We start from the raw sequence: 16,100 nt of genomic DNA, 5'->3' as shown, positions 1-16,100 counted from the left end.
GGGACTATTGGGAAACGGATGGATGGCGACAGCTCAAAACCTGACAAATGTCCCCAACATCCCAGCCCCTCACCCCAGTTTCTCTCTACACCACCCACTGTTTACCTCTTCCAGAGAATTCACACACAGTAACATTCACTCACCTGTTTGTCTCTCTTCTAGAACACACATCCCATAAGATTCAGGAACCTGCATGTCATTAACCATTGAATTGGAAAAGCTTATTACACAGCAGACACTCAATAACAATTTGCTGAATGAATGAATGAGTCCACAGTTGCTTCTCACTAAAATAAAGATCATCAAATTGATCATATTTTTATCCGTTTAGTTAAAGATGCAAACCATCTCACTTTATATCAAATCTCTCTTAAAATGGTTTGGTATTTAGGTTTCAGGTATATAATTGGGAGTTTATTTTCCGTGACACACAAGGATTATTCAATCACCATTCAATATTAATTTTTCAGATATGTGAAGCATGTCTACTCACATTCAGAGGTTTTCCTTAACTTGTCTTTATCTAAATCAGTCAAGTCTCTTCTCGTAAATGAGAAATATTAAATAAATGGCTGCTTTCATAAAATAAAGAAGTGACTAACAGAAATAATCTGCAACTTCTGTGAACAAGATTTTCTTTAGTGTCTAAAATAACAAACACCACTTACAGGCCACAGACTTTGTGCCATGAGTTTTACAGATCGGTCCCCAGCCCCCTATTCAGTGTATCATTATCCCAACGACAGGGATGCTCAGGAAACCAAGGGAAAGCCTCTTGTCCAAGGTCCCTGCTGATGAGGAAGCAGGAACTGAACCCAGGTCTGGCTTACACCAAAGCTCAGGATTGTTTATGTTACTATTAAATCCATACCAACTACTCCACTACACCTTCTGTCTTCTCTGAATACCACAGTTCATCATATCTGAGATTCTGTCTATGGTGGGTGACATACAACTACATCATGAAGTACAGCACTGCCAATTACAGTGATAAGACACCACCCACTGGAAGGTACATCACAATTTCAGACATGCTAAAATGTGTATTTATAGACACACATTTACACACACATACACAGCTTAGATTCAACAAAATACAGTAATCCACTAACTTTGGAACAAATTATTCCTAATAAGTGTTATAAAATATAAATACTGGGCTTCTCTGGTGGAGCAGTGGTTAAGAATCTGCCTGCCAATGCAGGGGACACGGGTTCGATCCTTGGTCCGGGAAGATCCCACATGCCGCGGGGCAACTAAGCCCGTGCGCCACAACTACTGAGCCTGTGCTCTAGAGCCTGCGAGCCGCAACTACTGAGCCTGCCTGCTGCAACTACTGAAGTCCGCACGCCTAGAGCCCGTGCTCCACGACAAGGAAAGCCACCGCAATGAGAAGCTCACGCATCACAACGAAGAGTAGCCCCCACTCGCCACAACTAGAGAAAAGCCTGTGTACAGCAATGAAGACCCAACGCAGCCAAAAATAAATAAATAACTTAATTAATTTAAAAAAAATTAAAAAGAAAATATATAAATACATCTCTAAATCCTTTAGAAAATTAACTTTGACCTAAGTACAGAAAAAAAAGAGATAAATCTCAAGTGTGAATAAAGTTACAGGAAATTGCAAACATTTACAAATGCATTCCCTCTTTTTAAACTGTTTCTTCTCATCTGTGGCATTAAAGCATGCTCTTTATAATGTGAAGAGCTGCTGACATCTCTCCCACCCATCAACATGACCATAGCTCATCCATATTTTCACACACCTGAGTGCATGAAAAGCAGTAAGCACATTTGTTTTGAACACACCATGAAAGGGGCTTTAAATCTACCTGCTGTTCTCAACTTCTGTTTATTTTCTCCAAAAGTTAAGGAAAGCAATCATAATTTCTCATTCCATAACAAGGAAAAATATACTCTTTGCTGAAGACGTAGCCTTAAGTCTCTATAAAATCAAAGACCCCCAACACTTCAGAAAACTCTCTGGATAAAGTTTATATTTGAATGACCAACTGGAAATGCACGGATCTTCAGGGCCTTTTCTTACTTCTCCTGAAAGAACTGGCATCGTAGGCCCACACGGTGTCTATCCCCTCCCCCGTGACCTGGGCCGGGGTCCAGTGTGGGAAGGGGAACCGGCAAGCAATGACTCTAGCCTCATCCTCAAGTTCAAGCTCAAGCTTCTTCTCCAACTGCAGCATCTGTGGAGAACGACAGCCATCATTTCAGTGAGCGGGTAGTCGGAGGAAATGATTTCTCAATGTCCTTTTGTATCTGCATCCCTGAAAAAAACCTGTGCAAAATTACTGATTGTAAAAAGATTACTCCTGGGCATAAATACATCATCAAATAATCCATTAAAATACAGAAGTCACATAAACAACAGTTATAAGAATATTCTAGTATCAATTATAAAATTTGCCATTTATAGCAAATGTGTACCACAGAGTTCCACTTTCCTGACTAAAATCATGATGTGGCAGTAATTAATGTGAGAAGCAGCCTTAAATTATTTACCTACCTAAACATTTCAATCTACCCTGTCTCAATTACTTATCTTTTTCCACATTTTTAACATGTCTGAAATCAGGATACATCTTACAATTGACATTGTCTTAGAATTATAATTGGCAACATTTTTTTTCTTTCCCAACAGCAATGGTACATCTTAAAATCAACAGCACCTAAAATCAACAAAAAATGTATACCATTAGACCATGAAAAAATATACACATTCTACCAACTTGAAATATGATGAAATATTTCATAGTTTTTAAAAATGCATCCATAATACACTGATAATTAATTCTTGATAGTCAACATAACTTATAAAAAATAAAATCCTCTTATTTATCACTTTTGCATAATTTTATTACTAATCTATCTGTGAAGGAGGAGTTTTACTGCTTGATAAGAGTACTGACATTGTAATTACGTCAGCAAATTAACAGCTGCTTAAAATTTTATCTTCAGGTCCTAAAATTATATTACCACCTTCACCTCCTAAAAACATCTTTTCTACTTTATTCCTTTAATTTGTTATTTTGGAATAATTTCAAATTTATAGAAAAGTTGCAAGAATAGAGCAAAGAACTCCTGTATTCCTTTACCCAGGTTCACCAATTTTTAACAGTTTGTCGTATTGCTCTCTTCCCCTCTCTCTGAACATTTTTTCTAAACCACTTGAGAACAGGTCGCATACAACATGGCCCTTTACTCCTTGGTACTTCAGTGTTTTCTAAGAAAGAGACCCAGCACAATTATCAAATTCAGGAAATTTAACATTGTATTCCAGTAATAATAATTCCAATAGCATCCCAATTCTGTCAAATGTCCCAGTAATGTCCTTCACATTGTCCCACAGCTGGGCTCCCACACTGCATGGAGCTGTAATGGTTCCTCAGCCTCCTTTAGTCCCTCACGACAATAACCTCCTTTAAGAACACAGGCCAGGGCTTCCCTTGTGGTGCAGTGGTTGAGAGTCCGCCTGCCGATGCAGGCTTGTGTTAAGTGCGGCTGTTTACCATCCTAGCACTGGCCTGCCAGGCCCACTGGCACCCTCACTCCTGCTACGCTGGACACACAACCAGGATGAAAGGTCAGGGCCGCTCTCATCTGAGCTACCACTGCACAGAGCTGCTACGAAGCACCAGCCCGGTACCAGGAGCAGAGTGCGGATGTGTAACACCAGGGTCCCCGCCTCTGAAGCTCCCTAAGCGTCCTCCGGCTTCTCCCAGCCTACGTGTGCTTCAGTTGCCACTGGAAACCTTTCCTGCCATGCTGGCTTTGTCCAGCCACCGTGCCACTGCCAGGAAACTGGCCAGGGAAATGCATTCTATTAACAGAAAATGACATGATGGGGCCCAGACGGGTTGAAGAACTTTCCAGCGCTCACACGACCCGCAGAGGGCTGACCCGGCCCCATGAGTCCCCCGGGAGCACTCCCCTCCGCTCACTGCCTCCACGTAGGCAAAGCTTGACAAGGGGGAAAGCAGGGCCCTCCACCTGGAAACCGGGGCCCCCAGACCCACAGAGGCCATCTGGGCCCTGCACCCCGATCGATCCCCCTGCATGGAAGACTCCAAGTTGGCTGAATCCCTCTTATTCCAGGGAAAGTGGGTGCTTCATGTATTTCACCTGCTCCCTTTTTCTGGGAACAGTGAAATGCTGCAAGTTCCTTATTTAAGATTTCTCTGTGTACAGAAGAATGGACAATAATCATAACAGTATTCTTCAAAATAACAGACTCTTATTTCCCTTGAGTGAACAGTTCCCAAAACTGACTACAAACGTGGTTAGAAGCACAAGGAACTAGAGCCCAGCAAAGGCCACTGCTGCCCCCCACTGGGCCACAGCTGCTGCTGCAGCCACCACCGGGCCTCTCAAGACAGCGAGGAATAAATATCAACTTTCTATGTTTAGAAAGTACAGATTTCAAATTAAAGCTATTTGCCCCAAAATGCTAATTATTCCAAAAGAAGAATAATAAATATTATTAAAAATAATTATTATTCCAAAATAATAATAAGTAGCCCAAACTTCACAATAAGTAGGAAATAACCATCAAATTCCATAGCAATTCTATGATCCTAAATAGTTTTTTTTCTTTTTCTTTAATAACCAGGGATCATGCCTTTCTACCTCTTTTCATTTCTATAACAGAAGTGTAGATGCGGAAGTTTCATCTTAATTTTAGGCTTGCTAAGAATTACAAACATATAAACTCCTGTCACTTTCAAGAATATCTAACAAAAGCACTTGTAAATAGACTTTTTAAAGAAAATGGCGTCGCACTGAAAGTCCTAACAGTAAGACAAAACTTCTCCAGCGTTGAGACATCTTAAACAAAAATTAAGGTATGAGTAAGAAGGCATAACAACAAAAAAAGTAAATTTCTTTCTTTTTTAAATTAAAAACCATATCAGTCATACAGTGGCATTTCGGCAAACATGCAATTTTACCAAGCTTATTATGGCTACAATTATATACTTTGAAACGTGAAGGGGGATTTCTTACTATGGTCTGTAAACCAACAATTACAATGAAAGCATCCCATTCTGGTCACCTTTCCAAAGGCTAAATTTAGGATCATTTTCAGTCTGATGCTGCAGCATTTTCACTTGTGAAAGTACAGAGTCAGAGTTCAATACAAATCAGTCAACTGAGGTCAACTGAAACTAGTCAATGCTCATCCACCCTGAAAATCATCTCACTGCAAAATCCAAGGAATGATCAACTCAAAGGGAACATCCCCTTAACTTTCCCAAGTGATTTCAGCAGAATATAAGTGGGTGAACGTGAAAATATCCACCCATACTAGACACCAGGAGCTCATAAAGCAGTTTTCAGACTGGAATTTTTAGGGCTTAGGTAGATCATTGAGACCTTTATCTGAAGCAAAAGTTTTAAACTACAAGACTGGATCTTTTACGATTAATCTTCTAGGGCCCTGAAGTACTTTGTTAAACCAATGATCTAAAATCCGACGTTCCCTCAGAATCTCGGGAGGCTGTCATTTTGCACATGGGGGGAGCAGGCCAGACAGAGGTGGTCTGTTCGGGCTGGAAGCCCCCTCATAACCTAGAACCAAACACACAGGGGGCAGGAGAGTGCATACTCACCATCTGGGGCACACCAAAGATAACAACATTTGAGTACTGCGAAAAAGTGACCTAAAGGGGAGGGAGAAAACAATTCACAGATTAATTTTTGAAAGCCAAACATTAGCTTAAGTTTTATTTCAAAATGAGTAGCAATTTCCCATTTCACCCAACAGTGGGTTTTCGCAAAGAGTGGCCCTTTTTAAGATTTCCCACGTTCACACTTTCGCCCGTGTTAGTTCATCTGTTACAGTTTTCCAAAAGTTTCCCGTAAGTTATCTCATCTCATCTTCACAGCCACTCCATGCAGGGCCGCCCAGGGTCAACCGTCAGAAAGGCAGTGACTCATCCAGTGACCACTGGTGCCCATCCAGGTAGCCCACTTTCCACTCCACTGTCTACCAAACGAGCTTAGCAAGAGCCCAAGGGATTTCAGAACCACCTGTTTTTCCTGTTGAGCCATCCTTAGAATTCTAGTCCCCCTCCTCTTCTCTAAGATACTAAGTAAAATATGCAATAAAATGGTCTTTAGTTGGAAATCTGGGGGGAAAAGTGCTTTGCCAGTCAAAATTCTTAGTGCCCAATGAAAGTTTTATTTACTCTGTAGAGAGATCATTTACATATATACAGAATAAAAACAATGCAAGCAAAACTCGAGTGAATTTTTATAAGCTACTGATGACAATATTACAATGGGAAATTCTTATTTAAGAAAAAGCATTTTATGGAGCATTCCTAAAGCAAAATTACAGGGCACTTTTTAGAGAACAAGTAAACTTGGAAGTATCTTGTGCTTTATGAAGACAGGAAGGAACCATGACGGCATGGTTGGTGGATCCCTTCTTTTCTCCTGCACCATCTCTGTCTCTCTCTAGGTATGTATACACACACACACACTCACACACTCTCACACACATAAACCACACACATATAAATACACACTCACACATATACAAACACACATGTACACACTCACACATAAATACATTCACACTCACACACATACACAAACTCACAGTCTCACACACATACACACATATACACACAAACACACATACACACACACATATACACTCACATACAGTCTCACACACACACATACACATATACACACACATAAACACACACACACACCTACTATTTACCAAGAATGACATTAACAAGTTAATGCCTATACTACGATGTATAAGACTTCCAAAAGAGATCCAAATCTTATCACTGCATAATAAACAGAAATGAGAACTTTAATTGAGTAAATAAAATGTTAGTATTCACATGACCTGTAAGTTATAACCTGAAGTTTCTACTCTAAAGTAGGGTTGATTTGTAAAATGTATCAATTTAAAAGATGTTCACATTTCATTATGCTGAAATATACACTTATATTTCTTCTTCTTTTAATACATCTTCAGTTTTCAGTCATACTGATCATGAATTATAAAGTTTGGGGGTGGAGTTTCCTAGCACCATCCTCTGCTTTACTTACCTTCCACAAGTCTGAGATGTAAAATTTGGCCGATGCCTGCACCCCTTCCCGCCGAGCGCAGTATCTGGAGTACCAGACGAGCCAGGGGTTTAATTCATAACCCACAGCTGTGAATCCTTCCTTTGCAGCTGCTATTACCTGTGGGGAGAGGCCATGTTCAAAATAAGAAAAACATCAACTCACATGGTCAAATGATACAAAAACTTCCAATTTATGGTCTATAATCATAAAACATCCAATCAAAAGGTGTTTGTTCAAGACACCATTTAAAGGTGGAGCTCTGGGCTTCCCTGGTGGTGCCGTGATTGAGAGTCCGCCTGCCAATGCAGGGGACACGGGTTCGTGCCCCAGTCCGGGAAGATCCCACATGCCGCGGAGCGGCTGGGCCCGTGAGCCATGGCCGCTGAGCCTGCGCGTCTGGAGCCTGTGCTCCGCAACGGGAGAGGCCAAAACGGTGAGAGGCCCGCGTACCGCAAAAAAAAAAAAAAAAAAAAAAAAAAAGATGGTTCTCTCAAAATCGACAACAGGAAGACGTGCAGTAGATGGATTTCTCCATTATGCAAAACCGGATGCATCACAACAAAATATAAGTGTTCACATAGGAAAATACCATTTCTATCCTTTCTTGGTATCATGCTTCTGGCATGCTAACATGTATTAATTCAACACTGAACTTCAACACAGCTTTGTTTTGTGATGCCCATTCTTGCCTGTTTGAGAAATTTCAATTATTCCACAAATATTCACTGAGTGGCTGCTATGTCCTAAGCATAGAACTAGACATTTGGGATAAAGAAATGCGCAAAATACAACTCCTGACCACAAGGATCTCACAGCTTACTGGGGGAACACGTATACCAACAACAGAAAATGCCATAATAGAGATAATAATAATTGTTGACATACTTATTTAAGAGCTTTACATTTACTACTACATTTAATCATCACATTATTGTCATTTTGTAGGTGACGAATCTGGGGCTTTGGGAGAAGTTACGTGACTTGCCCAAGAACATTTAGTTTAAAATAGGAAGCCCTGATCTAAACTCAGGTCCCCTGACATTGGAGCATATACTGTAAACCTTGATGCCACCTCTCTTCAAAGAACTGTGGAAACATAAAGACCCCAGTGGGGGTAAGAAAATTAGGGAGGGGTGAGAAAGGAGGTTTCAAAGATCTTTCACTTACACTGAGTCCGTAAAAGAATAAAGTAGTCAGGACCTGAGCAGTTTTATTATAAATTCTTCAGAAAAATAAGTTAGTTTGCCAAAGTAAATGCTGGAATTGCCCTAGATTTGTTTAGCTACCTGAAGATATAGTCCATCAAAGAACGATGAACACTTACACTGTTTCCACTGAATGAAGCAAAATAAGATGTCAAGCTGAAGCAAAGCAGGAATGTCCTACATTTTAAAAATCGATAGTAGACAAACATTTGTGAACGAGGAAACATTGATGATGAGAGGGTAGAAGTCCATCAGGGCCGCCTGCCGGGCTTGTGCAGATGGGCTTCCACTGGAACAAGTAAGCATTCAAGGTCTCCTGTGAGGACACACCAAGGAGGCCCCCTCCTAATGAAGAAAGCCAATGGAGCACACTCCAGACCAACTTCCAGTTGTGAAGAAACATTTTAACAAATTACCCCATGTTCTTAAAAACTAGATGAAAGCAACTCCATTAAATTCTTTTCTATACTACTTTGGCCTCACAGCAGCCCTGTGAGGTTTGAGTTTTTAAAGTATTCCTGTTTTATAGACAAGAAAAGGAGGTACACAGAAGTTAAAAGCATGAAGCTACGTAACAATAAAAGAATGGTAATGCAAAAAAAAAAAAAAAAAAAAATCGACAACAGGTAAAAGCAAAATGGAACGAGTCAGAATAAAGTCAAGTGCCGAGTGCCCCCGGCCTCCAAAGGTGAGAGGGACGGTGGGCTGGGCTGAGGTCTCTGCTCACCCTGTTTTGCCACCACAGTTCAAGGGAGCAGCCCTGAAGGAACTGTCCCATCTACAGCAATTTCCCAAGTAACTACAGTGTCACCCCTTTGCCATTTTCTTAGAAACCAGAAAGAGACCATCCGGAGATGTAAAGCGTTCATATCTGGATTTTAAAATGTCCTCCTAGTTAATATATCCATCTCCTGATTTCTTCAAAACAAGTCACTCTTGCTGATTATTCCAGGTCACTACCATGAAACTGCAGGGTCCACGTCAGCAGGGGCAGTGAAAGGTGCTGTACGCTGCTGGTTTCCACACTAAATGTTTCCAGAACACGAGCCTATACTTCTGCTACCCTCACTTTCTGCTCATCATCCGGGTGGAGGCCTAAAGATGGTGCCACCTTGCCCAGCGAGGGACACCGCTGGCCAGTCAGTGGCTTTGAGTCTTTATTTATAGGTTCCCAGCTGGGGTCACAATGAGCTGAAGTCACTCAAAGTCTGATTTTTGGATAAGTGGGGCTCAACACCTTGGCTCTTCCCTATTTAACTCAATATTACCACACAGGAATTATGATACTTGTATAAATACAGGTAAATGTAGAAGCATTTATGATGCAAAAAATGTAAAACAAACTACATGACTTAACATGTTTCTTCTGGTTATGCCACCTCTACTGCCTAAGTTTTTTAATGGACAATTTCATAATTACAAATTAATTGTTCCTTCTTACCTGGCAGATCTACAGTGCACTTTCGCCTTTAAGAAAAGTTAAATCTGAGAAAAATAAATTCCAAAATCCTGCTGGAGGGCTTAGAAGTTCAGCCAAACAAACACAAAATTAAATGACTACTTTATTAGGCTGTCAATTTAGCAAGTCTTTGCATAAGCCTCACAAGAAATGTAAAACAGAAATTTTAAACCTTAAAACCTAAAAAACCATAAACCTTAAAACATCTTCACGTAACTCACGATACGTCCGTCGCCGCTACCGATGTCTACCAGGGGTCCTCTCCTGCATCGCAACATTTTCACAACATTTTCAATCTGCTTTGCAGTTGCAGGTACAAAAGGCAAACAGATTCTTCGGAGGGCTGGTGTTATAAACGGTGTGGCCACGGCGTACACGGCCACCAGCGTCCCCCCAACAATGCCAGGAAGTAAGAACCCCCAGTTGCTTTTCTTCAAACTGCTGCCCTCAAGACTTGTAGCTGGAACACATCCTGACTGCCTTTCTTCTTTAAGTGTTTCTGGGGGTGTCCCTGGATTGAGAGCAAGCAGAAAAGATACATGTAGCACCAAATCGGAAATCCAATGTAGTGGGGGTTTTTTTACAATTCTTATTGACAAATAAACTCATGCTTTTTAAAGGATAATTTTGCTCAATACAATTTGAATTACAAATGTAGAAGTCCACAATGAGTTCTAGAGTCCAGCAACTAAAGTGTTTTACAGAAAATTATTCAATACTCATGGAAGACTAAAACCTTTTCTTTCCAACATACTGATTTTTTTTTCTAGGCATCATCCTTAGAAAACAATGTGTTCCAATCTATTTGGTATTTTATGAATCAGTATCCATTAATTCAAATATTAACTACGTACTCCATATTTTTATGGTTCAGAACAAAGCCCCATAAAGAAATAAGCATGAAAATGTCTGATTATTACCCTATTTCAGAGAGGATGAAAGTATTCTACATCAAAATTGGTCAGGCATCAATAATCCAGTTGTACAAATTCAATTCTGAAGTAACAGAGGAGACAAAATTCAGGTTTTACTAAATAGGGTAATAAGGAGATTTTTAAAGCAGATCCATAAAGAACAGAAAATAAAATAAGCATTTCAATGCTATCACAAGTACAGAATGAAGCAAACTCTAGTCACTGATTACAGAGGAAACAAATGGTAACTGGCATAACCTCCTCTTGAGTTTTATCCTTTAGCACGTCTTCCTAATAGGATCTCAAGTTTTTTAAGCTGAAATTGACTTGAAGTTAATTTCTAAATGGATTAATGATGAGCACAGCACAGAGCGAAGGGCACAGCTGCAGAGGCTGCCAAGGTGAGGACCCTGGCTCCGCCCCTCACTAAGAGCTGTGACCCTTCACCTCTCCGAACCTCAGTCTCCTCCTCTGTAAGGTGAGGATCATGGGATCCTTGGGAGGATGAAACAAGGGGATACGGGAATAGCACTCAGAGCAGCGCCCAGCACTTGAACCCCACAGGGAACAAGACCATCGCTGCCCTGAACCAGTGCTCCATCTCACTGAGGCGCTAAGACCAAAACCACAGGAATCTGTAGGAAAAAGAAGAGTGACAGGAGGGGCGACAAAGGAGTCTTATCCATCGAAGACATTAGTGTTCATAGTTTGGGCGTTAGTAAGCCGTACAAAAGGCCCACTGGGTTAGTCTCCTGCTGCTGCTGTAAGAAATTACCCAAAGTTGGTGGGTTAAAACAGCACACAGAGCTGATGAGGATGATTATAATTTTTGTGACTTTCTGTTTGAATTAAAAAAAAAAAAAATCCAACAAGGACTCAGAGGCAAAAAATATACCAATCAATGTTCACTGCAGAGTAAAGGCGCTGTTACAGTGGAGGATTCCTGGACTGAATGTCAATATTATGACACAGTGTGAGTGTGTTTCGCGTTTGGTAATTGCAATCCTTGTTGCTTTTGTTGTGGTCATCCGTTTACAATGCTTGGTGTCAGTCTATTTACCTCTTGTAAAAATAAAATACAGTGTGTGTGTGTGTGTGTGTGTGTGTGTGTGTGTGTGTGTGAAAATAAATAAATGAATAAAAACACGCATTTACTAACGTACAGTTCTGGAGGTCAGATGTCTGAAACAGGCTGGCTGTGCTGTGTTCCTTCTGGAAGCTCTAGCGTAGGATGGGCCACCCGCACTCCTCGGCCACTGGTCCCACATCGCGCAACCTCTGATTCCATCGCGACACCTCCTCTGACAGCCCTGCCCCCTTTCCTTTATAGGAAAGGGATCCTCCCCTTGTGAGCACACTGGCCCTCCCAGACAAGCCAGGATAATTCCCCCACGTCAAGGTCCTTAACTTAACCACATCTGCCAACTTGCTCCCCAGGTAGGGCCTCGCAGGGTCCGGGGATTCACACATGGACCTATTTCCGCCTACCATACCCAGGAGATGTGGGAATCTGTCACAGCTGTGGTGAGGTCCAAATGTGAACACAGGACACACCAGAAGCTGGCCCACGGCTGTGAGTCACTGCTTGAGGGGGGTGGGGGGAGGAGCTGACCCACCTCAGCATCTTCCGCTCGGTGCAGCTTTGTTGTTGATACCCGAGGTCCCCTAAAGTGTGTTTTACAACTAGTGTCAGGGAGGAAAACCAATTCAGACACAACAACAAAAGTCTATTGCTGATGCAGGCGATGGAAGTAAAGTAAAAGTAAAGTTTAGGAAAGTGATTGTGTTTGATAGAAAGCAAGAGTTTTAAATACATTCTCATTTATACTTTTCAGCATCGTATGGAGGAACTTACACGCTAATAGAAGTGCATTTGATTTTTGTATTTTTAAAGTCAAGGCACATCTGTCATGCCTTGTGTAAAATCCTCCTGCAGGCATTCCAATTGTAGAAGACAGTGGTTAGGAAGATTCCAGCCACACAACTCTGGAGTCTCAGAACTGAACAGGTTGTGTGGCACTAGTTAAGTTGTTGCTAAGGCTCAGTTTCCTTGCTTGTAAGATTCTAAAATAATACTATCCTTACAGAGTTACTGGGTCAGTTAAATAAACAATGCATATAAAGCCCTTAGCACAGCCCGAGAGAGAAAGTGATGACTACTAGCCACTATTATTACTACTCTCAATTCTACCACGGGGGGGCTCAATAATTTTTAACAGCTTTATTGAGATGTAATTCACATATCATACAATTTGCCCATTTGATGGGTACAATTCAAAGGTTCTTAGTAGATTTAGATATGTGCAACCATCACCATAGTTAAATTCAGAACTTTTTCATTACTTCCGGAAGGAACCCCTTAGGCTTTAGCCATCACCCCCCCATCCTCCCCCTCCCCCTCTGGCCCTAAGCAGCCACAAATCTGCCTTCTGTCTCTAAAGAAAGCAGACTTTCATGAATGAAATCATACAGTATGTGGTTTTTGTGAGTGACTTTTCACCTAGCGTAATGTTCTCAAGATTCATCCATGTTGTACCATGTATCAGCACTTTATTCCTTCTTATGGCCAAATATTTAATATTCCACTGTATGGACAGCCCACATTTTGTTTATCCATTTGTCTGTTGATGGACTGTTTCTCTAGTCAGCATAAGCCAATAGGGAGTTGATTAGACCAACACGAGTCAGATGACCCAAACTGTTTCACCTGTGTACACATGGGCCCTTCAACTTAATCAGCAAAAAATGTGATGAAGAACTCCTGGTCTTCAGGGCCCCCATCAGCCTGAGTGAGTGGTGGAGGCCCAGTGGAGACAGTTACAAGACAGGTTGTGAGAGATGCTCTAACGTGTACCAAACGCCATGGGAATACGACAGGAGGTGGAGGAAAGACTGATCCCAATGATGGAACCGGGAAGGTGTCGGCAGAAACAGAATCTGAGTGGAGCGTGAGGGTACAGGTTTCCCCCACTGTCCAAAAGCAGAGTGTTTCTATGAAATCTTTCGTAAGCCAAACGGCTTAAAGCAAAAGAAATCTAGGTGAAGCACGGATGCTCCCAGACACAGTTCAGGGCTGTGGCGGCTGGATGTTGAGTGTGGTTCCTGGGGAAGGAGCCTGGCGGGGCTGCTCCCGCTGCCGGGGTGCACACTGCCTCTGGGACAGCTCCCTGCAAAACTAGCTCAGCACGCTGCGTTCCCTTTTCCCCTTTTGTCATGAAAGCAAAAACCTTCTTTGGACTCCTTTCAGTTTGGGAAAACAAGGGCTAGGGTAGGCTTTTCACAAAAGCAAAGTGGTGTAAAGTTCATTTTCAAAAAGCAAAGGATTCCTGTATTAGAAAAGGGACATTCTCAATAGAAGGACGGACGCCTTGGAACCAAGGCGTGGAAGGCGGGAGAGCAGTTTGATGAGCACAGGGTGGGAGATAAAACAGGAAGGACGGGGGAGCCCTTGAACTTCAGGTTAAACATGTACTTTATTCTTACACACTGGGATGAAACTTTCTGAGCAAAAGCACTACAGTATTTGTGTTTTTAAAAAAGTCAACACTGGCAGCAGTGTATCCCTTGATGAAATCACTCAATCTTCTGTGTCAAGTTTTTAGACCTGCAAAAGTCCTTCAACGTCACAAAAATTTGCATGAGCTTTTGAAGAAGTTACTGTGTCAATCCAATGTATATATCCAAAATATTGCTATGTCCGTTCAGTAAAAAATGTATTGATTTTTATCAGTGAAAACCAATCCTTAAAGATTCAAAGCTAAAATCAAGACTGCTTCTACAAATGTCTAATCCTCTGGATGGAACATGTTAGATTCAGTCTACTTACTGTCATATAAATGACATAAGATTTCTGTCACATGTGCTCTTTTGAACATGGCAGCATCCCTTTACATGAGAGCTGTGGGGACCACTGGCTATTTCTGAGCACTTGGAGGGAGCCAGTTGTTGAAAGTAAATGACCCAAAAAAGTGAACTTCTGTCGTCTCCAGGCTTGCCTAGTGACTGACTTCTGATAATGGTTGAAAATCTCAATTTTCAGTGACACATTTGGGTCAGCCAAAGTTACAGGCAGTGACAGAGGCACAAAAAGGTACAGGGTTCTTATCCAAGTTCAAGCCAAAGGAAAAAGGCCAGGAAGAAAGGCCAGGCCTTTTGGGGATTGGGACCTGCCGTTTGTTTAAAGTGGGGTTTATATTTGAACGTCACAATATTTTAGGGCTGTTCACCATGTACTTGCATATACATACAGATTGAAAAGCTACAGCATATATTTTATGTCTCTTTAACGTATATTATTTTGTCCCTTAAGAAGCCTTTCTTGTACTGGTCTAACGTCATTTGTGTCTTTTTGAAATAGAGAATGTATTGACATTAGAAAAAAACGTTTTTTCCATGTTTTGACAGGAAATAAACTGCACAGGGGACATCATTAGACATTCCCTATACTTCAGCACAATCTAATGAACCAAATGGATTACAGGATTCATCACTGTGAATGAGGAAACACTGACTTGGCCAAGCCAAAGTGAACTGAGACCAGAAGCCAAAATGTCCTCGGAGCATCACTTAAGTGGACCAAGCATCAGGAGAGGTTAAATGATCACCACCAACCATCCAGTGACAAAGCCACTTCTTAACTTTCAGGCCACGGTTAAATGTTAAAACCCACGCATTCATTTCAATATCTGAGCAGCCGATAAAGGCTAAGAATAATACAGCAGGGTAAGTCCCTATTCTACAGCAGGTGGAGTGCAGGGAGACTGGAAACCCATAACAAATAAGTCCTCCGAAGAAAAAGCAGCAGAGGGGATTCAGAGGACCTGGTATTAGTGAGATAGGGTTGCCAGGAAAAGATCTTTCAGAGGCAGCACAACGCAGGGCTTCAGAGTGGGACTCTTAGCCCAAGGCAAGGCCATTTTGCTTCTTACTAGCTGGGTAACTCTGGGCACGTTACTGGAGTATTCGTGCAAAACGGTGATCTCTTCAACAAACACAAATACAAACAAACCTTTTTAACAAACACATAATACAAACAAACAGAGCCTGCTAGGGACCAGGCACTGTCCTCCCTGAATCCGTAAAGCAGCCGTAAACAGAGATGCTACTGTTATTATTGCCATTTTTGCAGACAAGTCACTTCTCCAAAGACACAGCTAATAGGTGGCAGAGCTGTGATCCCCACCCGGACAGTGTGACTCCAGTGCCCACATCTCAGAAGACCGTTCCGGATTAAGTGAGTTATTCGCTCTGAAGCGCTGAGAACAGTTCCTGGTGGCCAGATACCAGGACCGGCACAGGCACGCGCCGCAGGCACAAGCACTGAGCACCGAACCCCAGACCTCGAGCCCGAGCAGCGGCCCGGCGGCTCCCCGTTCCGCCGCGCCGACACGGACCTGCTGCGTCGCTGACATC

The 16,100-nt window shown here is 41.9% G+C and overlaps 1 protein-coding gene across 2 annotated transcripts; it reads right to left on the bottom strand.

Moving 5' to 3' along the window:
- Positions 1 to 281: 281 nt before the first annotated feature.
- ATPSCKMT (ATP synthase c subunit lysine N-methyltransferase) lies at positions 282 to 16,075 on the bottom strand. 2 transcript variants are annotated; one of them, XM_082620503.1, is made up of 6 exons: positions 15,871 to 16,075; positions 9,996 to 10,285; positions 7,090 to 7,227; positions 5,625 to 5,675; positions 2,606 to 2,687; positions 2,119 to 2,204 (listed from the first exon to the last, which is right to left on the bottom strand). In XM_082620503.1, the coding sequence occupies exons 1-5, from the start codon at positions 15,896 to 15,898 to the stop codon at positions 2,625 to 2,627; spliced, it is 570 nt and encodes a 189-aa protein (XP_082476629.1). In that variant the 5' UTR covers positions 15,899 to 16,075; the 3' UTR covers positions 2,119 to 2,204; positions 2,606 to 2,624. The 2 variants fall into 2 exon arrangements, with proteins under 2 accessions (XP_082476628.1, XP_082476629.1); XM_082620502.1 differs by lacking the exon at positions 2,606 to 2,687 and having other exon boundaries at positions 282 to 2,204.
- Between the last annotated feature and the right edge of the window lie 25 nt (positions 16,076 to 16,100).

The sequence above is a fragment of the Mesoplodon mirus genome (assembly GCF_964341445.2).
Source record: "Mesoplodon mirus genome assembly, chromosome: 5".
NCBI lineage: Eukaryota > Metazoa > Chordata > Mammalia > Artiodactyla > Ziphiidae > Mesoplodon > Mesoplodon mirus.
The sequence above is the reverse complement of the archived record's forward strand: the minus strand, read 5'-3'. Positions and strand labels throughout refer to the sequence as shown.

Coding starts and splice junctions, on each gene's coding strand:
- ATPSCKMT (XM_082620502.1), bottom strand. CDS start 15,898: ATGTGGGCACTGGAGTCACACTGTCCGG. Junction 10,286..15,870: donor ACTGGAGTCACACTGTCCGG/GTGGGGATCACA, acceptor CTCTCAATCCAG/GGACACCCCCAGAAACACTT. Junction 2,205..5,624: donor TCTTTGGTGTGCCCCAGATG/GTGAGTATGCAC, acceptor CGTTCTCCACAG/ATGCTGCAGTTGGAGAAGAA.